Here is a 26,105-nt window from a genome sequence, read left to right as displayed (position 1 = left end):
TCTTTCACCCATTTTTAAATTGGATTTTTTGTTGTCTTATTATAGAGTTTTGAGAGTTCTTTTTATATTCTGGATACAAACCCTTTATCAGATGTAAGATTTGCAAAGATTTTCTTCCAGTTCCTTTTAATTTACTTCACGGTGTCTTTCAAAAATAAAACATTTCTAATTCTGATGAAGTTCAATTTACCAATGTGTTCTTTTTTGGGAGATTTTGTTTGTTTATTTGTTTGTTGTATTTTTAGTAGAGATGGGGCTTTTCCATGTTGGCCAGACTGGTCTCAAACTCCTGGCTTCAAGTGGTTAACCAGCCTCAGACTCCCAAAGCGTTGGAATTACAGGCATGAGCCACCATGCCTGGCTCCATGGATCATGTTTTTGGTATTATATTTAAGAAATTTTTGGCTAACTTAAGGCGCCAAAAGGTTTTCTCATGTGTTCTAGAAATTTTAGAGTTTTAGCTTTTACGTTTAGGCCTATGATCCATTTAGAGTTAATTTTGGAATATGGTATGATGTGTTGGTTGAATTTTATTTTTTTACATACAGACATTTGATTGTTCCAGCACCATTTGTTTAAAGATTGTCCTTTCTTCACTGGATTACCTTTGTACCTTTATTGAAAATCAGTTGTCCATAGGTGTGCAGATCTATTCCTGGACCCTCCATTCTGTCTCACTGATGTGTTTGTTTATCTCGACAGCAATACCATATTACCTTGATTACTGTAGCTTTATACTAAATCTTGAAATCAGGGAGCATTAGTCTTCCAACTTTCTTCTTCTCTTTCAATGTTGTTTTGGCTAATCTGGGTCCTTTGAATTTCCATATGAATTTTTGAATCAGTTTACTGATTTCTGCAAAAATTATTTGGGTATTATGTTGAATCTAATAGATCAAATTATGAAGAATTGGCTTCTTACTAATGTGTCTTTTGACCCATGAACCCATTTATTTAGGTCTTAATTTTTCCCAGCATTTTTTATACTTTTCAATATTGTTCTTTCACATCTTTCATCAAACTTATTTCTAAGTATTTTATATTTTTATGCTATTTTATGTTATTATTTTTTTAAATTTTACTTTCCAGTTGTTTGTTGCTAATATACAGAAATATAATTAATTTTTTTTTTTTTTTGAGACAGAGCCTTGCTCTGTCCAGGCTGGAGTGCAGTAGCACAATCTCAGCTCACCACAACCTCCGCCTCCTGGGTTCAAGCGATTCTCCTGCCTTAGCCTCCCAAGTAGCTGGGATTACAGGTGCCTGCTACCATACCCAGCTAAATTTTGTATTTTTAGAAGAGATGTGGTTTCACCATGTTGACCAGGTTGGTCTCAAACTCCCAACCTCAGATGATACACCCTCCTCAGCCTCCCAATATGCTGGGATTGACAGGCATGAGCCACCATGCCCGGCCACAGAAATACAATTAATTTTTATATGCTGAGCTTGTATGCTGCAAACTTGCTAAACTATATGTTCGTTCTAGCAGCTTTTTTATAAAGTCTATTAGATTTTCTACATAGGTGATCATATCATCAGCAAATAAAGATAATTTATTTCCAATCTCTTCCGTGATTGCACTGGCTAGAAACAATAGTACAATCTGAATAGAAGTGGTGAGAGCAGATATACTTGTTATTCTTGATCTTATGGGGAAAACAGTCTTTCAAAACTAAGAATGATATTAGCGGTAGTTTTATTGCAGATGCCATTTGTTCAGTTGGAGAAGTACTATTCTATTCTTATTTTGCTAAGAGTTTTAAACAAGAATTGATGTTGGGTTTCGTCAAATGCTTTTACTGAGTCTATTGAGATGATCATATGGTTTGTTTTTGTTTTTTTTGAGTTATTCACATGGTGGATTACGTTAAATTTTTTTTTGGAAATCCTTATACAATAGACTTTATTTTTTAGAGTGGTTTTAGGTTAACATAAAAATTAAGCAGAGGGTACAGAGGTTTTATACCCTCTTTCCCCACACATGCATAGCCTCTTCCATTATCAATATTCCCCATCAGAGTGGTATATTTATTACAATTGATGAACCTACATTAATATGTCATTATTGCCCAGAGTCTGTTCTTTATATTAGGGTTCACTTTTGGTGTGGTACATTCTATGGGTCTGGACAAATGTACAATGACATGTATCTGCCATTATAGTATCACACAGAGTAGTTTTACTGCTCTAAAAATCCTCTATGCTTCTGCTCTTTCTCTCTTTCTCTCCCCATATGTTAAATGATTTAGGATGTCAAACCAACCTTCCATTCCTGGGATAAACTCCACTTGGTCATGATACATTATCCTCTTCATATATTGTTGGATTTATTTTTATAAAACTTTGTTTAGAATTTGTACATTCATGTTTTTAATACATACTGCTCTGTAGTTTTCTTGTAATATATTTTTTTAGTTTTGGTATCAGGATAATGTTGGCTTTATAGAATGAGTTGAGAACTATTCTCTTCTTTTCAATTTCAGGAAGAATTTCTATATAATTGCAAAATTGACACTCATTTATAAGTACCTTACAATAGTATTCTTCCTTTGCTCCCCATTCCTATCTTTACTGTAACATGTTATAAGCCCCATACAATTCTTTCATTTAATCAATTATCTTTAAAAATATTTTATTTCTGCCCAGGCGTGGTGGCTCATGCCTGTAATCTCAGCACTTTGGGAGGCTGAGGCGGGTGGATCACCTGAGGTCATGAGTTTGAGACCAGCCTGATCAATGTGGAGAAACCCCATCTCTACTAAAAATACAAAATTTTCTGGGTGTGGTGGTGCATGCCTGTAATCCCAGCTACTTGGGAGGCTGAGGCAGGAGAATCACTTGAACCTGAAAGGCAGAAGTTGCAGTGAGCCAAGATTGTACCATTGCACTCCAGCCTGGGCAACAAGAGTGAAACTCCATCTCAAAAAATATATATGTATGTATTATATATATAAAATACACATATAATATGCATAATATATATAATACATATATAATATGTATAATATATAATACACATATAATATGTATAATATATAATACACAATTATATATAATACATATATAATTATATATAATACATATACAAAATATATTTTTGAGATAAAAATATATATTTTTAATACATGTATATTATATATATATATTTTTTATTTCTTTATTTTTAAGACCCAGACTTAAAAATAAATTGCCCAGGCTGGAGTGCAATGGGGCTCTCTCAGCTCACTGCAACCTCCGACTCCCAGGTTCAAGTGATTCTCCTGCCTCAGCCTCCCAAGTAGCTGGGATTACAGGCATGTACCACCATGTCCAGCTAATTTTGTATTTTCTTTAATGCTGAATTTTGTTATTTTCTTTACTGATATTTAAGTAATGAAAACTAATCATGTATATTTCTGTTTAGCTACCATTTTCAGTGCTCTTAATTTCCTGTATAGAGCCACATTTTTATCTCAAATTATTTTCCTTTGCCTGAAGGATATCTGACATTCCAGTGTGGTTGTGCTACTACTGAATTCTTTCAGCTTTTGATTATCTGAAAAGGTTTTTATTTTAACTTTGTTTCTGAAAGATATATTACTGAGTATAAAATTCTAGACTGAAATTTTCTTTTCTTCTTCCAGTACTTTCAAGATGTTCTTGCATTGTCTTCTCACTTGGCCTTGTATCTGATGAGAAGTCTCATTTTTTTTTATGTCTACACAAAATATGTCTTTTTTCACCATTTGCTTTGAGTAGTTTCCCTTTATCACTGGTTTTGAACAGTTTGATTAGGCAATTGGTTTGTTTTTATAAACACCTTGAATCATGTAACTGGTTATGCTTCTTTCTTTTCATTGGTTGTCAAAAGCTCGTATCCACATTTCTTCTGACCCAATTAATAAATGCTATTATATATACACTCTTCATCTGAACCTTCATCATAATTCCCTTTATTTTCTCTCTTCCCTGATTTTTTATGTTTTAATTCTGTCACAGTGTATGTTTTTCTCAATTTTATTATTGTAGTCACAAAGTAACTAACACATTCCCTTCATTCTAAGTCAAATATGGATGGTCCCTGACATACAGTTCAACTTACAGTTTTTCTATTTTACAATGGTGTGAAAGCAATCCACATTCAGTAAAAACCATATTTAAAATACCCTTACAACCATTTTCACTTTCAGGACAGTAGTCAATACATTTCATGAGACATTCAATACTTTTTTATAAATTAAGATTTGTTTTAGATGATTTTGCCCAGCTGTAGGCTAATATAAGTGTTCTGAGCGCATTAAAGGTAGGCTAGGTTAAGCTGCAATGTTTAGTAGGCTAGGTGTATTAAATGCATTTTTGGTTTACGATATTTTCAACTTACAATGGGTTTATCAGGACATAACCCCATCATAAGTCAAGATCTTAAGTCAATCTGTATTTCATATGTATATAAAGAAAATACTAATGATTCCTCCTGCATCTCTGAATCCCACCCTTTCAGTTAATAGCTATTAACAGTGTGGTGTGAAAACGTCCATATCTATGTGCTCATATAGACATCTAGAAATAACAGTTTATTTATTTTGTAAAGCACCTTGAGACCTTTCTGGGAAAAGGTAGGATATGAAAAAGTCAAACAAATGGAAATGTTTAATGGAAATAATGATATAAGCATAGAAGTCATTGTAAATGTTTGGTGTCTGTTTCATTTTTGATAACTACATTTGAAGCACCTTGGGAGGGCTTGCCTTGGAGCATTTAGCTGAGAGTGCATGGGATACTCTAGCCCCTGTGTCGTATAGCTAGTCAACAAGGAAAAGTTGTGACCTTGACTCTTTTGCAGATTATTAAAGACCTGCAGTTGCTGGGGTTAGTGGCAGCCCTGGTGATGGCTGATGTGATCCTGCTCATGACATGGGTGCTGACTGATCCCATCCAGTGCCTCCAGATCCTCAGTGTCAGTATGACGGTAAGGGGCCAAATCCCTAGGGAATCTCATCCCCAAACTGGACTGACCTCTGTGGATACACAGGAGTCATCCTTGCAACAGGAAAATAAAGGACTCCAAGAGGAGGAAAAGTCAGGAGCTGTGCCTTCTATGAACTCCTTGCCCTTGTCTGCTGCCACTCCCACTGCTCCTCCTGCCCGTGTCTCTTCGTGGGCATCCAATGAGATGTCAGCATGCTGGAATCTGCCTGGCAGTTACTGCCACTTCCACATTATCAATAATGAGAACTTCCAGCTATGGGCAGTTATTTTCCCCTAATTGTAGAGGTGGAGGTAGTAGTTTGAGGTGGGTTTGGAGTCAGTCAACCCTGGTTCAAATCCCAGCCCTACCAAGCTCACCAGCTGTGTGACCTTGGGAAAGTTATTTAACCTCACTAAGTCTGTTTCCTAATAGGTAAAATTGAGATACTACTACTACCTATTGTATAGGGTTGTGGCAAAGATTAAGTGAAACAATGTAGGTAAAAGACTTAACCATGTCCAGTACATAGTATTCAATTATTAAGAAGTATGGCTGGGCACAGTGGCTCACAGCTGTAATCCCAGCACTTTGGGAGGCTGAGGCAGCTGGATCACTTGAGGTCAGAAGTTTGAGACCAGCCTGGCCAACATGATGAAACCTCATCTCTACCAAAAATACAAAACTTAGCCAGGCATGGTGACACATGCCTGTAATCCCAGCTACTTGGGAGGCAGAGGTTGCAGTGAGCCAAAATTGCACCACTGCACTCCAGCCTGGGTGACAGAGTGAGACCCTGCCAAAAAAAAGAAAAGAAAAGAAAAAATATAAAGCATTATATATCTCTAGCCTCACAAGAGGCTGAGGAATACAGAATTGTGGAATTGTGACATTACAAGATTAATGTTTAAGGATTCAATGATTTACAAAAAAGCAGGTGCAAAATGAAATAGTTTATTATTTTGTTGAGGCATTAATTCGATTGGGGTAGCAAAGCACACAACTGAGGGGTAAGCCCTACTGTCACCAAGCACACAGCTGTTAGTCCAATTTTATCATCTCTTCTAACACATGTCACTCTCATTTAGGTTCTAGTAGAGTCACCTAAATGCTACAGTTTTTACATGTTAAGGGGGAAATCATGTGCTGTAGAAGAATTCATGCTCCAGAATATTCACGAAGATCTGCTATGTGTTTCTAGCAATTGTGGACACCTTCAGTTCTGACTCTGTGTCCCTTCTAGGTGACAGGGAGAGACGTTTCCTGCACTTTAACCAGCACCCACTTCTGTGCTTCCCGGTATTCTGATGTTTGGATTGCTCTCGTTTGGGGATGCAAGGTTGGTAACCACATCTCCTTAGGATATGGTCTCTGTCACTAACAAAATGGATATGAAGAGGGAATTACAGGAATTAACGAGGTGATATCTGCAAAGAATATTGAACTCAGAGGAGACCTCTGTTGATACATAACCTCAAAGCCATGACCATTTTTACTTTTCTATTTTTATTTGTTTGGGGAGACTTTCCCAACTCTTTAGACTCCCTCATTCAATCCTCCCCCAAATCATCTGGAATTCAACCACTGTCTCTCCCGTTAATTGGTCTGGTTTTTTAATTGATTTGACAATACCAGTTTTCCCTTCAGCTTCTCTGCAAGGGGAATTATGAGGAGACATTTGACCCAGCTTTATTTGTTCTCCTAAGTGCCTTTAAATTTGGGTAGAGGTGTCCTGCTGCCTTTCACCCACCTGACTTTCTTGCTCTGGCTGGAAGCAAGGCTGGCTCTGAGACAGATGGCAGCATTCACGGTACCCTTTGAGGGGTTCCAGCTATCTCAGATTATCTCCCATACTGCCCCAAATCTCTCACCATTAGACTCATTTGTCTCTGTTAGATGGGCAAAAGTAAGATATTATTTCCAGAAGGTAGAGGATACCTGCACAGAGCCCTGAGGAAAGTCCTGAGAACAGGACAACTGGTTTTCAGCTTAGAGGGACAGAGAACTGCTGCTGAGGGGTACAGGGCAGTCCTGATTCCATAAACAAGCAAGTCCTGCCTAAGAGCCGGCTACCTGTTGACTATCAGGGCACAGAGGTCTGGTTGACTGATTACTGACAGAAGAAAAGGAGTTTTTGTAGAAATAAGTGCGCTTTAAGGGTAAACTGTAGCTAGAAGCAGTGGCTCACATCTGTAATCCCAGCACTTTGGGAGGCCGAGGTGGGCAGAACACTTGAGGTCAGGAGCTCGAGAACAGCCTAGCCAACATGGTGAAACTCTGTCTCTACTACAAATACAAAAATTATCTGGGTGTGGTGGCACGTGCCTGTAGTCCCAGCTACTGGGGAGGCTGAGGCAGGAGAATTGCTTGACCCTGGGAGGCAGAGGTGCAGAGGTTGCAGTGAGTTGAGATTGCGCCACTGCACTCCAGCCTGGGCAACAGAGTGAGACTCCATCTCAATTTAAAAAGGGTAAACTTTACCCGCTCCACCACTAAGAAAATATTAGAAGTTGTTGCTTCTGAGGAACAGGTCATGGGGTGGGCAGGACTAGGGAAGGGAAACATTGATTTTTAACTATGTACCAATGTTACTTTGACAGGAATATTTTTTTAAAAAAAGACTCTAGGAAGTGAACAGCTCTTGATCTCCAGAATTTTGCTAATGGTTAAAAAATGAGCTTCAGATGTGACAGATCAGGGTTTGAATTCTGACTCCACCCCTGCCTAGCTGACCCTGAGTCTCATTTGACCTCTCTGAGCCTCAGTTTACTCATTTTAAAATGGGGTGGTGATAATATCCCTCAGAACTGTTCTGTTTCTAAAGAGTTAATGGTCGTTAAGGGTTTTCAGCCACTCCTGGCCCATAGCAAGAGCTCAGTAAATGTTAGATGTTATTATTACTGTTCTTCCCCTGCCCCCTGGACACTTCTGGAAAATATATTGCCTCTGTTGGTTCCTCAAGTCCCTGTAGAAGAGCATGTCCTCCCCAGCCCAGAAAGCCACCACTTTCCCCATAGCAACTTACTTTGTGACTCAACTTGATTTGTTTTCTCCATTGCCTTTTATATACTCCCATTTCTATTTTATTTCACTAGAATATCTTTCCATAGGACAAAGAATAAAAAGGAAGGAACATTAGGAAATTTACTGAGCCAGACCCCATAGACTCCCTGGTCAGTGAGAAGCTCAGGAGGACCCCAGTCTCCACATTAAGTTCTAGGAACCCCGACCTGAACCTGTCAACTGCCCCATACCCCACACTTCTCGGCAGTTAAGGCCAATGATATGCAAGGATCAGACATGACTCACTCAAACAGCAGCCAAGAACATATAGACACTTGATTCATACATATTTCCCCTTTAACAAGAATTTTAATGGAATTAAAATCTTTTAATGGAATCATATCTGAACATTTCAAAATCACAGAATTAATTTCATTTGCCTTTGATTAAATTAGCAGTGATCCAACTCTGCTGAATACCACCTGATGGCGTCAGTCACCCAAAAGTTGGGATCCCCTGGTCTCCTGACTTCTGTGTCCTCCGGTTATTCAAGATCTTAGGGTGGTCACATTTGGCCCTCAGGCCCCATAAGGGACACCGGGCATTAGGGGAACCTGGAAGGCATCTCTTCCATGTTGACTCCTTCCCTCCTGGCACAGCCAATTCTCCAAAATATTTTCTTTAAGGCTACCCCTGAAGGAGGAGTTGACACAATGTATTATTTCAGGGTCACCAGCAGGTGCCCTGCTGATACCTGACCTTATTTTTATTATTAGCTCTCCCTCTGAATCCCACAGTCCCACTCCCACCTCATCTCCCATAGCATCTTCATGTTCTGAGTCATCAACATTAACCTTTTTAGGCTGGGTGCGGTGGCTCCCGCCTATAATCCCAGCATTTGGGAAGCCGAGGTTGGTAGATCACCTGAAGTCCAGAGTTCAAGACCAGCCTGACCAACATGGTGAAACCCCATCTCTACTAAAAATACAAAATTAGCCAGGCATGGTGGCACATGCCTGTAATCCCAGCTACTCAGGAGGCTGATACAGGAGAATGGCTTGAACCCAGGAGGCAGAGTTTGCAGTGAGCAGAATCATGGCATTGCACTACAGCCTGGGCAACAAGAGCAAAACTCCATCTCAAAAAAAAAAAAAACCATTTTCGTGCTTAACTTAAATCCATCTACCAAACCGAGTGCCTTAAAAGCCAGGACCATGACTTCTTTGTGTCACTATTTTTTGCCCTACACCTACTATAGCACTGTGCACATAGTCAGAAAGGAGAACCTATATTGAATCTATATGTTATATATTATTGACTAAAGCTTTGATTTCTGTATGAGTGCAGCTCCTATGGGGGAGTGGGGCAGCATTTTAAGGTGCTATGAGTTATTTTCTCCTTAGTACAAATGACAACTCAGAGGGCAAGTTTATATTCACAGGAAAGAGAAAAGAATAGGGCACTGGGTTCCTTGTAGGGGAAACTATAGATGGAACTTTTGCTGCCTGTGCCTGCACAGTTTTGCCTAAGTCCCAGCCTGCCTTTGTCTTCCCCTTTTTTTACCCTTCATCTCCCATAAACACTCACTGGCACAGAGCCGCTGCTAGCCTGTAGAGATCCTTTGTGTAAATTTTTAAAAGTCCCATCCCTTCTAGTCAGATGCAGTCTTGCAGGTGCAAGGCTTGGCAAGCAGATGGTGCCTTTGGGCAAATTAGAGAAAAGAGCCCCTTCCTCTGGGCACTGCCCCGGCTGTGGCACGTGACTTGACAAGCAGATGACAGGTCACGTTCGGCTTCCATGTGCATCCTCAGCTTTGAGCAGGCCAACACTGACAATGGCTGTAGCAGCAGTCACTACCGAGGTTCTTTGGGCCCATTGCCCTCCTAGTGCCCGACAGCTCTTTCTGTAGGGATCCTAACCCACCCACATGATCCAGTTCTATGCCTCATCTCAGAAGAATCCTGTTTAATGGCTGACTTGCTGACTTCTGGTAAACTAATTCTCAGTGAAGGAGAGGAAAATAACATTTACTGAGTACCTAGTAGGTATAAGGGGCTGCCCTGAGGGTTTTCCTATGTGGTATCTTAGTAAATCCTCATAGCAGTCATTAAGGTAGGTATTATTATCCTAATTTTACAGATGAGGAAACTGGTTGCAAACCTACTGCTCTTTGACCTGTTGTTCCACTTTTCTGAGCCTCCATCACCTCTTCACCTCCCAGGGCCTGCTCCTGCTGTATGGTGCCTACCTGGCTGGCCTGACTGGCCATGTCAGCTCCCCTCCTGTGAATCAGTCCTTAACCATCATGGTAGGGGTCAACCTCCTCGTACTGGCTGCTGGGCTTCTTTTTATAGTCACCAGATACTTGCACTCCTGGCCCAACCTGGTCTTTGGACTCATGTCTGGAGGGATCTTTGTTTGCACAACTACAATCAACTGCTTCATCTTCATTCCCCAGGTATGGATTTTGCAGGGCTGGTCCTCTTAGTCACTCCAGAGTTTTTTACTGACAAATTGCTCATTTTGTTTTCTGCTGATACCTTTCCATGCCACTTATTGGAGAGTCAGAAAGTAGACAGGGGATCCTAGTGAGCTGGTTGTCTTTGTCCTTCCTCATTGTCCTCTTCAGCAAGGGGGACAGGCCAGAGTGGTCCAAGTGGTGGTGGCAACCTCCATTTGCACTCTTCACACCTGTGGTGCCTGTCCCTTGGGGGTAGTCACTCACAGTCCCACTTCTCCACCCACCCTCCAATCTGCTGCACTCATTCCCAACCCTCCCCTCATTTCCATCATGTTATTAATCTTCCCTTCACTAGCCTGGGAGCAAAGAACCTTTATATTTTTCCAATTGAGGATTGCACTCACAGGGAAAAATCCATTTGGAACTTTATGATTTAAAATGCTTTTTCTTTCTTTTTATTGGAGGAAAATAGAGAACATTTCTCTGCTTTTTACAATAAAGAGAAGTAGAAACTAAATAAAAATATGTTTCATATTATGGGGATTTAAAAAAATCAAATGAGGGAGGAAGACAGAAGCAGAAATAGCCAGAGAGCAAAGAAAAAGGGAGTCAGAGGAATCAGAGAAGGAATTCTAGACTCAGAAAGGAAAGTGATGTGGAATTGTTCATGCTATGCCCTGGGGACCACATATATCTAGGTTAATGAACTTGGCATTAGGCACTTTCTTGTTTTCCTCCTAGTTCTCCTTTTCTTTCCTCTGAGGCCTCCCTCATCCCACTCCTCCCTTATGACCCTGTCCTGATTCCCACTGCAGCTTCCAGTTGACTGTAAACTAATTCCTCATGAGGGAGCTAACTGATAATGTAAGTGTTGCCTGATTGCAGGTTACAATGTATTTTTGAGAGGGAAGACTGCACTTTGGGGCATGATGATGTGACACAGGCATAGCCCTGTTACTATTCTCCTCATTACAGTACTCAACAGAATACATAAATGTGGAAAAATCTGCATCAACAGCATTAGAAACTGTGGATGGATATTGCCTTTGTGCCAGAAACTGGAGGAATTTTTGCCAAATCTTAATGTTGTAAAAACTGGAATGAAGGAAGCCATTGAGAGCTGAGGCTTGTGTCTGGGATGAGGCAAAAATGGGCTCTGAGAAGAAAGGACTGTTGCTCCCTGGGAGACAGGGGGAAGGGAGTAGGCAGGGGCCTTTTGGGAAGCCCACCCCTTAGGCCCTGTGGCCAACACTGTCGATCGGTAACCTCTTTGCCAATGTCTTTCTTCCTTACTTGCCTGCAGTATAGAGACTGAAACAGTTAAACTCTTCCTTTGCCAGCCTCCTATATATAGATAAGGGTGCTTATATGGCACCGTTTTGAATACTAGAGGTTTTCTGGGAAGCTTCTGAGAAAGGTTTTGCTTTCCTGAAAAAGATCATAAGCATAGCAAACATCATCCCTTTTACCTTCTTCCTGCCTTGAAGGTATGTGATTCCTGGAGGTATGGCAGCCCTTTTGTGGCCTTGAGGGAAAGACCAAGAGAATATAGTGATCATACTAGGAAAATATAGCTCTTTCTACGTAAGACTATAAATTCTGGAGGAAATGATCTGTGAAGGAAGTCTGCAGTTCACAAGAAGAGGATTACAAATGTCTCAAGATTTAGAGAATCTGCCTTCCTCTGAAGGAGAAGGGTTTAGAAGATACCAGACTTGTCAATAGAATTCAAAGGATATTGTCTCTTTTCAACTAAAGCCAATATGAAAAAAACCTACTTTTAATAAAATATTGAATAAGGATTAAAAATATTGTATTAAATCTAAAATCTCAATAGAAGCATTGACACTACAAAATATTGAATTGGACACTACAAAATATTGAATTAGTGAATTACTTTAGGGAAACAGAAAATAAGAAAAAGGCCGGGCGCGGTGGCTCAAGCCTGTAATCCCAGCACTTTGGGAGGCCGAGGCGGGTGGATCACGAGGTCAAGAGATCGAGACCATCCTGGTCAACATGGTGAAACCCCGTCTCTACTAATACAAAAAATTAGCTGGGCACGGTGGCGCGTGCCTGTAATCCCAGCTACTCAGTAGGCTGAGGCAGGAGAATTGCCTGAACCCAGGAGGCGGAGGTTGCAGTGAGCCGAGATCGCGCCATTGCACTCCAGCATGGGTAACGAGCGAAACTCCGTCTCAAAAAAAAAAAAAAAAAAAAAAAAAAAAGAAAATAAGAAAAAAAATGAGAGACTAGATAAGAAAATATGGAAAACACCTGGGCACGGTGGCTCATGCCTGTAATCACAGCACTTTGGGAGGCTGAGACAGGCGAATCACCTGAGGTCAGGAGTTCAAAACCAGCCTGATTAACATGGTGAAACCCCATCTCTACTAAAAATACAAAAATTAGCTGGACGTCGTGGCATCTGCCTGTAATCCCAGTTACTAGGGAGACTGAGGCAGGAGAATTGCCTGAACCCAGGATGTGGAGGTTGCTGTGAGCCAAGATCACACCACCATTTCATTACAGCCTGGGCAACAAGACCGAAACTCTGTCTCATAAAAAAGAAAGAAAAAGAAAATATGGAAGACATCTAGGGATGCAATTGAGAGCTGATAGGAGCCTCTGAAAGAAAACAAAATTATTTGGGGCAGAAGTTATTATCAAGGAACTATCAGAGGAAAGCCTTTCTGAACAAACAAGGCCTTGGTCAGAAAATTGAATAAACTGGCAGTCTCCATGATGGCACCCTGCTTATGGTTCCTCTCTCCACCCTCACCTCTCACCACTGTCCTCCTTGCATCCTAACCTCAGCTGCATCACTTCCACTTTGCCTGGTGTTGGAGTACTTAGCAGCTGGGACAGTTGTGATATCTGGGTACTCTCATATACACACAAAAATGCAGAGTGAAGTGCTGCTTGAAATCTGCCTTCCAGGTTTTCACTAAGCAACAAGCACTTGATTTGTTGAACTGGGAATGGAAATTGAATGATTATGGGGTACAGGAATTGGGTGGATGGACGGCGCTGGCCTTTTTCCCGCCTAGCTTTCTTAGGCTTCCTTTCTCTTACTCTGTCTTTCCTCTTCCATTTTCTCCCTTGTGCTTTTTTTTTCTCCTCTGAAACTAACTGACTGTGATGTGAAACTAAAAAATATTTTTTGTAGTCTATTGTATTTTAGGTTTAGAAGGTAAGTTCTTTTTCAAAAATAAAAGGAACTGAGGTCTGTTAGGTTTCTGTCTGTTCCCCCTCTGGCTCCGAGGTCTTTGATAGAAAAACGATTCTTTGGTACTTGCACTGTGTATTCGTAGAAGAGAAGGACAGCTGAGTAAATTTGGGAAAGTGCATAAGGGGAGCTATCTGGGTAGGAATTAGGGGTTGCAGCAAGATGGGATTCCTTCTTGCCAGTGAGCTTTTAGTCAGGACTGTGATGGGAAGGGTTTGTGAAAGCAAAGGCACAGATAGTTCCCAGGGCAGCTAGGCAGCGCCAGAGAGCAGATGAAATGGATGACATTACTAAGGAGGCAAGGGGGGCCCGAGAAGCCTTCTTTGACACAGGCACTCAGGAAATGCCTGAGTGTTTATGCCAAGGACTGAGGTCATCACCAGGAGTCAGCTAGCCGCTGCTTTTCTGACCTGAATATGACCCATCCCGCAGCACTCTGCTCGCTCGAAGAGACAGGCAGGTCCTGAGGTAGGACATTATTTTCTCTCTCCTCTAACCCCCAAAGCATTTCATCTCCTCCTCCCTGAAGATGCGTAGGCCTTTCTAATCTGCCTTATAATTATCCATATATGTCCCAGCACCCCTACTATACCAATGAGCATTTTAAAGAAAGCTTCCTTCATTTGTTCATGCATCCATCCAGCCAGCCATTTATTAACTGCTGAGAACCTGCACTTAAACACAGGGCCTGCCTTTAGGTCTAGTGGGGAGCAGACATGAAAGGAATTATAATACATGTGTTGAGAGCTTTGAGAAAGGCCTTCCCCAGCCCATCTGGGAACTCAGTGGCACCGTCTCAGAAAATGAAGCTGGGCATGGTGGCTCATGCCTGTAATCCCAGCACTTTTTAAGGCTGAAGTGGGTGAATTGCTTGAGCCCAAGAGTTCGAGACCAACCTGGGCAACATAGTGAAACCTGGTCTCTACAAAAAATGCAAAAATTGGCCAGATGTGGTGGCTCACACCTGTAATCCTAGCACTTTGGGAGGCCAAAGCAGGTAGATCACTTGAGGCCAGGAGTTCGAGACCAGCCTGGTCGACATGGTAAAACCCCATCTCCACTAAAAATACAAAAATTAGGTGGGTTTGGTGGTAGGTGCCTGTAATCCCAGCTACTTTGGAGGTTGAGGCAGGAGAATCACTTGAAGGGAGGCAGAGGTTGCAGTGAGCTGAGATCATGCCACTGAACTCCAGCCTCGGTGACAGAGTGAGACTCTGTCTCAAAAAAAAAAAAAAAAAAAAAAGCAAAAATTAGCCAGGCATGGGGGCCCATGCCTCTGGTCCCAGCTACCCAGGAGGCTGAAGTGGGAGGGTCACCTGAGCCCAGGATGTTGAAGCTGTGGTGAGCTGTGATGGTGCCACTGCACTCCAGCCTGGGCAACAAAGTGAGACCCTGTCTCAAAAAAAAAAAGAAAGAAAGAAAGGAGGGAGGAAGATGAGGTGTTTGAGCTCAGTCTTGAAGAAACCATAAGAGTTCATTGAAGAGATGGGGGAAAGTAGGTGACATTTCTGATGGAATAATATCATGACCAGAGGCAGGGAGGTGAGAGAGAGAGAGAAAGAGAGAAAGTTATGTTTGGAGCACCACAGTCTTTGTTATTTTTGAAGCACAAATGGAAACCAGGGGAAGAATGACAAGAGGTGGGAGAGGCACACCTGGGGAGCTTCTGAGGCCCTGCTGGACCCTGTTAAAGAGTTGACATTCAGTCCCACTGTATTAGTTTCTTATTGCTGCTATAGCAAATTACCACAAGCTCAGTGGCTTAAAATAATACAAATTTATTATCTTAAAATTTTGGAGGTCAGAAATCTGAAATAGGTCTTATTTGGCTAAACTTGAGGTGTCAGGTCTGTGTTCCTCCCGGAGATGCGAAGGGAGAATCTCTTCCCTTGTCTTTTTCAGCTTCCAGAGGCCATCTGCATTCTTATGCTCATTGTCCCCTTCTCCACCTTCTGAGCCAGCAGTGTTTAAATCTGCCAAAAGAGATTCAAATCTCTCTCACCACTGTTTCCATTGTCGCATCTCCTCCGACTCTGGCTCTCCTCCCTCCCTCCTATAAGGATTCTTATGATTACATTGGGCCCACCTGGATAATCCAGAATAATCACCCCTCTCAAAATCCTTAATCACATTTGCAAAGTGCCTTTTGCCACATAAGGTCACATACTCATAGGCTCCAGGGATTAGGATGAGAAGGAACATCTTTGAGAAGCTCCTGTTCAGCCTGCCACACCCTCTATAGCCCAGAGGCTCAGAAAACCAGAATCTGTGTGTCCTTCTGCAGGAAGGCAGAGGAGAGGCCCTGAATTGTGAAATTTGTAGCTGGATTCCAGAAACCCTGAAGGGTCGAGCCTTAAGGATCAGTATCTTCACAAATAAGGAATGAAGGGCTAGAGTAACCAAGGGGTATCTTGGCTCCACTTGGCCAGTTTGAGGAGAGAAAGACCAAAAGCCCTGGGAGAGTCTTTAGGCTGGTGCTGAGCTGCTCCTCTGCCAGCCTTGCAGAGAGGCCTCAGGCTGAGGGTGCTGGGGGAGACAAAGGAAAAACTGCACCACCACACTGCCAGGGTCAGTGCGAGGAGAATAACCCTAGGAGGGCTGATTCATCCACCCAAGGCCACAGATGACCTTGTGGTGTTGGCTCCAGTAGCTCCCAAGTAGGGTGGTGAGCTGAGACCATCCTTTTGTGGGGAGGAGGTCTTCAAGAAGGGCATCTGAGAAGGGGGTACCAGGCCAGACCCAGCACAGGTCACACAGACTCCTGATGCCGTGAAAGACTCATGATGAGTCAGCAGAGGACCCAAGAGGACTTGGGTGATAATATCAATTTCAGTGGTATTAAAGTTGATGGCACGATTCAGAATCCTATCTGAGATTTACAAAATTTGGTTTATACTACATGGTCAGAGCTTAATATATGTTTGATGGATGAGTAAAGAGATCCCAGGTTCCCCTTGAGGCTACTCATGGACACCACAGCATCATTTCTAGAACCAAGGTCCCAAGGTCCCCAGTGTCCATCACTAGGCCACTTATTTATGAGAATTCCTGAGGAGAAAACAGAGGCCTTCTGCACCATGGCTTCCTGTGTCACTCATATTACTGGCATTCGGCAGGTCAGGAGTGCCCCACAGACACAGGCGGAGGCTCCTGTTTCTATGTTCAGCTCCATCCCTGTTAAACTAAAGCAGCCCAGGCTTCTGCAGAATGTTCCTCAAGACCAGTTTCTCCTGAAGAGCCTTCCCTGCACTGCCACCGTTAAGTCTCTCTCTTCATCAGCTGAGTGAGGACGTGCAGCCTGGCATGGTGTCCTGCTTACAGCTGTGGTTCTGCTGCTAAGTGGCTATGTGAGCTTAGCCACGCTCCTGAGCCTTTCCTAGTTGATCAAAGAAATTAGGTGATGAGCTAGAGCATCCCACTGTGGCGAGGGGGCCTGCCTCAAAGGCTCTCTGAGCCTTGATTATTGACTTGAGTTAGAAGTCCACCCAAAGGAACTGAATTGTCAATAGCAGCAAGCACACCATTAATGAACAAATGAAAAAGAATTAAATAGCTGCCTACAACTAGAAAGTTTCATTTGAAACATATAGTGTTCAGATTGCTTAACCCCAGGATAGCTCCTAACTCTAGCTTTAGAATGTGGTGGTAGAAGATACTTCAGCTCTGGTCTTCTTTGATCAGTTTGGCAATGAGTAGGCGGATGGGCTAAGGCTGTTCTGTTTTATCTACCTGCCTTATTCTTCCTCTGCAGGTTTTTGTTTGTGTTTGTTTTTAGGGGTTTTTTTTGTTTTTGTTTTGTTTGTGTGTTTTTTGGAGATTGGGTCTCACTCTGCCACCCAGGCTGCAGTACAGTAGCATAACAATAGTTCACTGTAGCCTCAAACTCTTGAGCTCAAGTGATCCTCCCACTTCAGCCTCCTGAGTAGCTGGGATTATAGGAGTGAGCCATTGCTCCTGGCCCTTTGGCATTTTTAAAATTATATAATCTTAACATTCTCTATACCTTTTGTCATTACCATCTATGAGCCCTCCAGAGCAAAGTACATTTTAAGGAGAGAATAGCTCATGCATGTGTGTATCTATGATAGTGTCATTCCTTGGTGTTTACAAGAAAGAGTGAGAGAATGTGTTTCTGGGTGTGTGATTAAATAAATAACATGTGGTCTTTTATCTAACAGCTGAAGCAATGGAAGGCATTTGAAGAGGAAAACCAAACAATCAGACACATGGCGAAATATTTCAGCACTCCCAGCAAACGCTTCCATACCCAGTATGGTGAGGAAGCGAACTGCCACCTGAGGGAAGAGAAAAGCTCCATGGAGAGGCTCCTCACAGAAGTAAGCTCCGCCTCTGCCTGGAAGATTCCCTGTAAAGGATCCAATCATGCATCGGTGGCCCCAGAGACTCTTAATGCTAATGTTCTCTTTTCCTCTCATTCTCCCACATCCCTTAACAGCAAGCAAAGCCTCACCATTTCCCCAGTGACATGCATCTACTTCATTCATTCAATGGACAGATATAAATGAGTCACTCCTATGTGCCAGTGAACAGTGAACAAAAGCATAGTTCCTACCCTCACAGAGCTCACAGCCTAGTGGAGGAAATAGAAATTCATTCATTAAGCAAACATATCATTATAAATTGTCATAAGAATTATGAAAGAAAAATCAGAGTGGTAAGACAGACTAATGTGTAAAAAGGGCAAGAAAACCTGATTTAGGGCAGTCAGAAAAGACTCATTTTGCTGAGAGCTGAAGGTTAAGTACAAATTAGCCAGACAAAGAGTACAGGGAAAAGTTCTCCAAGCAGAGGGGACAACATCATAAAGGCCCTGAAATGTAGTGGACACTAGCTTCTGTGTGATACATTTTCATTTTTTTTTTGAGAGGAGCTCTCTCTCTGTTTCCCAGGCTGGAGTTCACTGGTGCCACCTCAGCTCACTGAAACCTCCACCTCCCAGGTTCAAGCAATTTTCATGCCTCAGCCTCCCAAGTAGCTGGGACTATGGGCACACACCACCACGCTTGGCTAATTTTTGTGTTTTTAGTAGAGATACGGTTTCACCATGTTGCCTAGGCTCGTCTCAAACTTCCGACCTCAAATGATCCACCTGCCCTGGCCTCCCAGAGTGCTGGAATTAGAGACATGAGCCACCACGCCTGGCCTCATTTTCTCTTTTTACATAGAGTAGTGTCTTCATCTCCAAGATCTCATGGGTCCTTACTGTCTTTTCCAGGTACTGGCTACAGATCTTAATCAGCCCATCATCCCAGAAAGTCCAGGCATGTCTACAGATGGGTTAGGGGACTAAATAAGGGCTTCCAAATGGGATTGTAGTGACAAGGGAGAACCAGGCAGCCCCCTAGGCTTTTTTCTTCTGTATTTGAGCCAGAGTTGGCCCCTCTCCCAGACTTGGGCAGCGTGGTGCAGGCTTGAAGAAAGCTTGAGGGCTTCATTGACTCAGGAAGAAGGCACAGGGCCCAGGGGAATTAGTCAGTATTTTGACACTAACTGAATTACTTTCCATATTTTTTTTCAGTTTAGAATCTATCTCAGTAGGTGTTATTTAGGAAACTGGGCTTTTTTGTAATAGGACTGCTGCCTAGGTATTAATAGTCCCTGATGAGAGAATAGTGTGATGAGGACCTAAAGAACACAACAGATGAAGGAATTCAGCATGCCCAGGCACCCACTGTTCATGCCTCTCTATGGTTCTGAACCTTTTTTGTCCATCAAAGTAACACCTCTCCATTTCTTTACTATTTAGTATTTCAAAGCCAGATTTCTTTTCCACCTGGCAAGGAAGTAATATTGCCTTTAACACTCTGTGAAGTCTTCAAATAAGCATTTTTTTTTCCTGGCTGCACAGAAGGCCAGAAACTTGGCTAGAACAGCCAGGATGGTTTTCATTCACAGTCAGCTGATGCTGGAACAGCCAAGTGGACTGACTCTTTAGCCTTATGATAATTTGCAACGTGCTGTTTGTACTTCTGCCATGCTACGCATTTCCCATGCAGGGACTCAATCTGCTATATCCAAAAAGATGCCTTGAGTCTGCAGAGGAAGCCCCTCAATGGGCACAGACACACGTGGTAAGAAGCTGGCCTCCCCAGTGCGTGCTACACCTGGAATGTCTTTTCCAGAACAGACTTGAGAACTAGGAGCCAATCCTAGGGCCCCATGGCAGGTATCAAGAGGTTCCAGCATCTGCATCCTCAGCTCCAGCACTGCCCATTAGATAAACAGGATTATCTCTCCTGCCTTGACATATGCACAGCCCTTGATTCTGGTTCATGGTGTGCAGTAACCTCCTGTGCAGGCCCCACTCCCCGACTAAGGCCTTCCTCTTACTTTCCGATGGTCTGGGCAGCCCATCTTCTCATACTTTCCCCTCTTGCCCCTATAGCCAGGGTAGGGGGCAGCATCTATCACTGACTGACTTCCCTATCTAAGAGAAGGCCAGCAGATTGAACCACCCACAAGGCTGAAGTGCCTTCCTTGTACACTCTGCAGCCAAGTAAACACACCTATTACTTTTCTTCCCTGAACCATAGAAACAAGAGGCTGATTCCATGTCTCCTTATGGCTTACACCCTGTGAAACATGCAGGTGGGCAGGTGGATGTTTTGCTTCCCTCAATGTGTCAAAAATAATAATTAATAAGCTCATTGAAGTGCAGCTGCCAGGTAGGTCAGATTTCAGTCTCATAATGGCAGCGCCTCACACCACACCTCTAATTAGTATGCAGCCATGGTAAAAACAGAGTCCCACTTCTTTTTCTGGAAGAAGGAAATTTTCTGTTTAGGTTGACATTTCTAAATCTGTCACCAGCCAGCTTCAGATGTTTGGCTTGCTGGGAGAAGAATATTCTTCCCAACTCCATGTTTATAGTATCTTTCTATACTCAAAGGGGTTTATGGGTAAGGCATAAAAAGGCAGCACTCAGATTTCACCCACAGGAGTAGTTGCCATCAGCAGATGGTTCCTTCCTAGCTCTGTGGGGCTATAAAGGCCTTCAGAAGCCAACATGAGAATGTGCATGATGGGCTTCGGGAGGAGAGGCTAGTGGAGGAGGAAGAGTTGAGGTCCCCTCATGAGATCCTCAGAGAGATACCTGGCGCAGCCCAGTATCACAAACACCTGAGTGTTTTCCTGTTACTCATCCATTCTGCCCCTGGCGAGTCCTTGAGTCATCTGCACTCACCCGGCAACACCCAGACCTTACCACTCTGCAGGTAGAAGGAAGGGAGAGAGGACAGGCACGCATGTGCTCACCTGAAAGTCCCTTCCACCTTACTCAGCAGTCACTCACTGGCCCTGGTCTTTCTTCTGATAGTTAGAGAAGTAGACTCAACCAGGGTGAAACTGGCAATACCAACTCTCAGAAAAATCACCTTCCCACTTCTACAAGGGAAGCAGTGGATCTGTTTGGAGGGTTGCTGGTCAGAATATTGGGCCATTTTACTTAAGCTACTGCTCCCTTAAAGGAATATTTCTAGGCAACTCTCCCATGTAAACCTGAGATGAAACCACATCTCACTCCATATGAGACTACTAGTTATGGAGTGAAACTCCATAACTAGTAGTCCTCATTAGCAGTTATGGACTGGTATAACTAGGCAATTTGTATTAATTATCCTAACACAGGGAACATCCGTTTGTTTCTAGGGCATAATAAATGGAGGTCCAGTTGCTCATCCCCAGCTTCTAAAGATGATAGTAACAAAGAGGCAGCATTTTGGTGTTCAGACAAGCACTTTCTAGAATATTTGCTTACATTATTGCCTTAGCCCTGAACCCCATGTCATCTGCCCCAAGTCCAGCTGTTCCCTTTGAAGATCTCATCCCTGCTCTGCCTTTGAGGATCAGAAGTTTCCAGAGGTGGACCCACAGTCTGAGCTTAGAGAATCAGCTGCTGCACCACAGAAAGATGTCTGGGCTGCAGTCGCTCCCTGTAACCCACCACCAACACTCCTACTCCTACTTCATGCCCCACCGTCTCGCAGTTAGGGCAGGCACACCTCTGCAGCTCTCACCTGCCAGCCCTCTCCTGCACAGCTTGTTTATCAGCTAACATCCACGCAGTGAGTTGGCAGCTCAGTAGCAGAACTGCCCCAGGCTCCTTCATCTCCTGGGCTCCATTCTAGGGCTGCTGAATCAAGCTAGCCAGGGCTTAGGCCCAACAATCCTTTCATTTTTTTTTAATGCTTCTTCAATAGTTCTGATGCTTGCACTCCTTTAGGTCAGTGGTCCCCAACATTTTTGGCAACAAGGACCAGTTCAGTGGAAGACATTTTTTCTACAGACGGTAGCAGGGGAATGGTTTTGGGATGAAACTGTTCCACCTCAGATCATCAGGCATTCACTTCTCATAAGGAGTGTACAGCCTAAACCCCTCGCATGTACAGTTCACAACAGGGTTTGCACTCCTATGAGAATATAATGCCACAGCTGATCTGACGGAAGCTCAGGTGGTAAAGCTTCCTCGCCCACTGCTCACCTCCTGCTGTGCAGCCTGGTTCCTAACAGTCCATGGACCAGTACCAGTGCATGGCCCAGAGGTTGAGGACCCCTGCTTTAGGTGAAATTGACATCTGGTAGTACCACATGGTAGCTTTGACCACTCACTACCAGAGGTCCAGCCTAGGGAGGTGATAACACCAACCCGAGATTCTCTTTAGCTCCTCTCAGCTCCAATCTTATTTGATTGTCTCAGGAATCTCCACACTTATCCTTGTTCTTCTCATTTTCTAGGCTGTTTAGTAAAGCAAAATACTTGTTTCCCTATTTGTTCATCCCCTGGAGATATGCTTCACATAATCTAAATTTTTGCAAAAGTGTGATAAACCGCAAGTGGGACCATTCTAAGCATTATTCAGCTTGTGCCTGCAAAGTGACCTGACCCTCTTGGTTCTGGGAAAGGTGAGAGGGCACTGCAGTGGCCAGCAAGCACTCAGGCTGTGCCTCCTTGCTCTTCATAAGCAATGCCTCACAGTGTGGGGATGTAAGGAGGAGACCGAGATAATGACAATAAATCACAATTGGCCTTTATTGAGCACCATATATGTCAGTTATTGTGCTAAGCACTTTACATGCACCAACCCATTTCACTGGAGGGGGGCACCTTCTCAGAACCTGAGGGAAGAACTGAGATTTAAGCCAAGGTTCTTCCAAAGCCACACCTTCTCCACCGTGGTGGGCACTATGGAACCCTCAGTGACATCTTTTGTTGATGGTTTTGCTTTAATATTACAGAAAAATGCCGTGATTGAAAGCCTGCAGGAACAAGTAAACAACGCCAAAGAGAAGCTTGTGAGGCTGATGTCAGGTGAGTGCACCTATGACCTCCCAGAGGGGGCTGCCCCACCTGCCTCTTCCCCGAGCAAGGACGTCCAGGCCATAGCCTCGGTCCACAGCCTGGCAGCTACTCAGGGGCCTTCAGGACACCTCTCTGACTTTCAGAATGATCCCAGCATGGCTGCCCAGGACTCCCAGTGCACCTCAGGGCCCTCCTCACATGCACAAAGACTTGAGGGGCCTGGGAAAGACATCAGCCCCTCCCCAGGGAAGGAAGAGAAGATATCTGACTTGAAAGACTTTTCTGATCGTTTAGACTCAAGTTGTAGCCAGAAGCCATGGACTGAGCAAAGACTGGGTCCAGAAAGAGGAGACCAAGACCCCATAGCCCCCAGCCACAGTTTCCTACCAGGCAGAGGAGGCTCAGATCCCCAGAGACAGAGGCATCTGGCAGAGGAGCTCCTAGAGCGGCAGTTAAGGGTCAGTTCAGTGATCAGGGAGAAACTTCAGGAGGTCTTACAAGATCTGGGCCTGGGCCCTGAGGCTTCCCTCCCCACTCTCCCCTCTTGTCACCAGCAACCCTGGAGGAACAGTGCTGCCTTCAGCCCCCCAAAGATGCCCCTCTCCAAGGAGCCGGGCTTCAGCCCTTACATGGTGAGGAGAAGGCGGGCAGCTCAGCGGGCCCGCTCACGCTTTCCTGGCTCTGCACACTCATCTGTGGGGCACCGGGCAAACAGAACTGTTTCTGGGGTACACAGCAGGCTATATGTGGAGAATGGGGACAGCCCCAGCCTGGCCCCACAAACTGCTGATTCCAGAGTACAAAGACCTTCTTCCAGGAAGCCTTCACTACTTTCAGATTCTCCAGGTACCCTGGAGGGCAGCAAACAAAGCCAGACAGAGCCAGAAGGGGCTAGAGGGAGTGAAGCAGCCTTTCTTCCCCAGCCTTCTGGTTCTGGCCAGGCACCAAGTCCTGCTGCCCCATGCCTCTCCAAAGCCTCACCTGACTTGCCTGAGCAGTGGCAGCTGTGGCCCCCAGTCTCCTCAGTCTGTCCCTCCCTGTCTTCTCGACACAGCTGCTTTGACACTGAGTCCAGCAGCTCAGATGAGTTCTTCTGCCGCTGCCACCGGCCCTACTGTGAAATCTGCTTCCAGAGCTCTTCTGACTCTAGTGACAGTTGCACATCAGACACTGACTCTGAGCCTACCAGGGGGCTGGCTTCCTGGGAAAAGCTGTGGGCCCGCTCCAGCCCTATTGTGAACTTCAAAGATGACTTGAAACCCACACTGGTGTGAAAAGCAACAGAGCTGGTCTAGACACAGAGGTCAGGCCAGGAGAAGCTGTACCAAGGCCTACAGGAAGAAAGCCAATTTCTGGTCTTCGGGGAACAGATTAGTGCCCTGCATTTGACCAGCCCAAACCATGTTTCAGCTAGGTTCACTGTGTTACTTTGAGCACTTCTTGATCTATAAAAAGAGGGGCATTGCCTGTCCTGTTACTACCTCGCAGCCTTACTATAAAAGACTCCAGTTGAGTGACTATAAAAGATACTGACTCCTTGGATAAAAGTTGCTGCATGAACACAGGATTTTCTGTCCAGGTCAGCCTGCATTCTATAAAACTCTTAATATATTCAGATAGATGGCTGAATGGACAGACAGATGAAGAAATGGGAAATTTCTGCAGAACCTGAGGTGTAGACTGTGACCCATCAAACTGGCCTTTCGGTGGACAGACCTACCAGGAAGATAAATCTCCTACATCCTTGGGCCTCCTACTCCTGGAAGGCAGCGATTTTGTTTCTGCTGAATGTTGTGAATAGCACCTCCCTAGATTCCAGCTTCTGGTCAGACTCAGCTCAGAGCCACCCCCACACCACTATTTCTTGTGTCTTTTCACCATTATGGCACCTCACCCTCCTCTCTGAGGTAGAGCTCCATGTACCCACAAGCTACCCAGATCTCTCTCCTGGGCTTGGATGTACCTGATTTCCTGACTGTACCCACTGTCCCCCGGTCCTGTGGCTCATCCTCTTGATTCACCCAGTGGTGCAGTTTTGTACTGGCGGGGGACACACACCAGCAATTTCTGTCAGGGCGTGGGAGAATCTGTTGGTCAAGAGGTGATTTTGGTTCCACTGAGGTTACATGAGTACCAACAGACACATAAACCTGGAAACCAAATGGGGAAATAAAAAGGAAGGCATGGGGCACAAGAAGACAGGAAAGAAAACAGGATTTGAACATTTAACTTGAGTCTGGCACACTACGTGGCAATATCCTATTTCTGTGATTCCTTTTCATAACCCTGTGAAGTAGACACTCATTTTTAAAAACAGGGATTATGAGGCTTAGAGAAATGAGATGACTTCCGCCAACATCACACTGCTGGACAGAGACATACGCACAGCTCCTGGGACTCGAGTAGGTGGATTTTCCTAGGACACATGGCTTCACTCATTCCTCTGGGAGTGGCAGGCGAGGCTTGGCAGATGAGACAACAAAGCAAGGCTCATGTAAAAAAAGCTGAGATATGCTCCCTCGGTCCAGAGTAATAGACCTGTGTCCTCGCCTTGGGAAATGGGCCTCCACTACCCCACTACCACAGGGCACGCTGGCACCTCCCAAGGGAGCTGGGGAGCTGGTGAGCTGGTGAAGAATGAATGCCAGGAACTCAGCCACTACCAGAACCGCTGGGAGAGCACAGCTGGGTCTGCTGTGCTTGTTGCTGAGCTGGCTGTCATGTCCAGGTCGTCCCCTGCCCCGAGGCCTGTGTGTACATCTATCAGTGTGCACATGTTTGCATGAAGGAGTTCAGACCTTATTAAAATATGCTCAGAAGGGGGCATTTGGCTCTAAATGTATCATCAACTTATCCTGGAATCTTGGGGCTGCTGACACCCCAGGACTCTCCAGGCACTGAACCATGAGGCCCTCCTGGTAGCACAGCTTCTTTTGTCATCTACTTTTAAATAGGAATTTTCTAATTTATTCTGTGCATGGGTTTGTATTTTCCTCTTGTGCTGTGTGTGTGCTGTCCAAGTGGCACTGTAATAAAAGATAAATGACTCCCAAGAGGAGTCTCTTAGGAAATTACAGTCCTGGGCTGGCTGGGAGGGGCTGAACCACCTAAAGAAGGGGAACCACAGAAGCCATCAGAGCTGCTG

At 44.1% G+C, this 26,105-nt stretch overlaps 1 protein-coding gene across 4 annotated transcripts in view; it reads left to right on the top strand.

The window, feature by feature from the left end:
- GPR156 (G protein-coupled receptor 156) overlaps window positions 1-25,856 on the top strand; it is a 131,907-nt gene extending 106,051 nt beyond the window's left edge. For 3 of the 4 annotated variants that reach the window (XM_012463920.2, XM_064374666.1, XM_012463921.2), the window contains 5 exons: window positions 4,826-4,951; window positions 6,192-6,287; window positions 10,173-10,409; window positions 17,820-17,978; window positions 22,897-25,856. In XM_012463920.2, coding sequence (XP_012319343.1) covers window positions 4,826-4,951; window positions 6,192-6,287; window positions 10,173-10,409; window positions 17,820-17,978; window positions 22,897-24,234 — 1,956 coding nt within the window. In that variant the 3' untranslated portion in view covers window positions 24,235-25,856. The remainder of the gene's footprint in view (window positions 1-4,825; window positions 4,952-6,191; window positions 6,288-10,172; window positions 10,410-17,819; window positions 17,979-22,896) is intronic. The other variant, XM_012463922.2, reaches the window with a different exon arrangement.
- Window positions 25,857-26,105: the final 249 nt, after the last annotated feature.

The sequence above is a fragment of the Aotus nancymaae genome, unplaced genomic scaffold (genome assembly GCF_030222135.1).
Source record: "Aotus nancymaae isolate 86718 unplaced genomic scaffold, 86718_ANA_hifiasm-v0.15.2.pri h1tg000011l, whole genome shotgun sequence".
NCBI classification, from domain to species: Eukaryota; Metazoa; Chordata; class Mammalia; order Primates; family Aotidae; genus Aotus; species Aotus nancymaae.
This window is presented reverse-complemented; position numbering and strand designations above follow the sequence as displayed.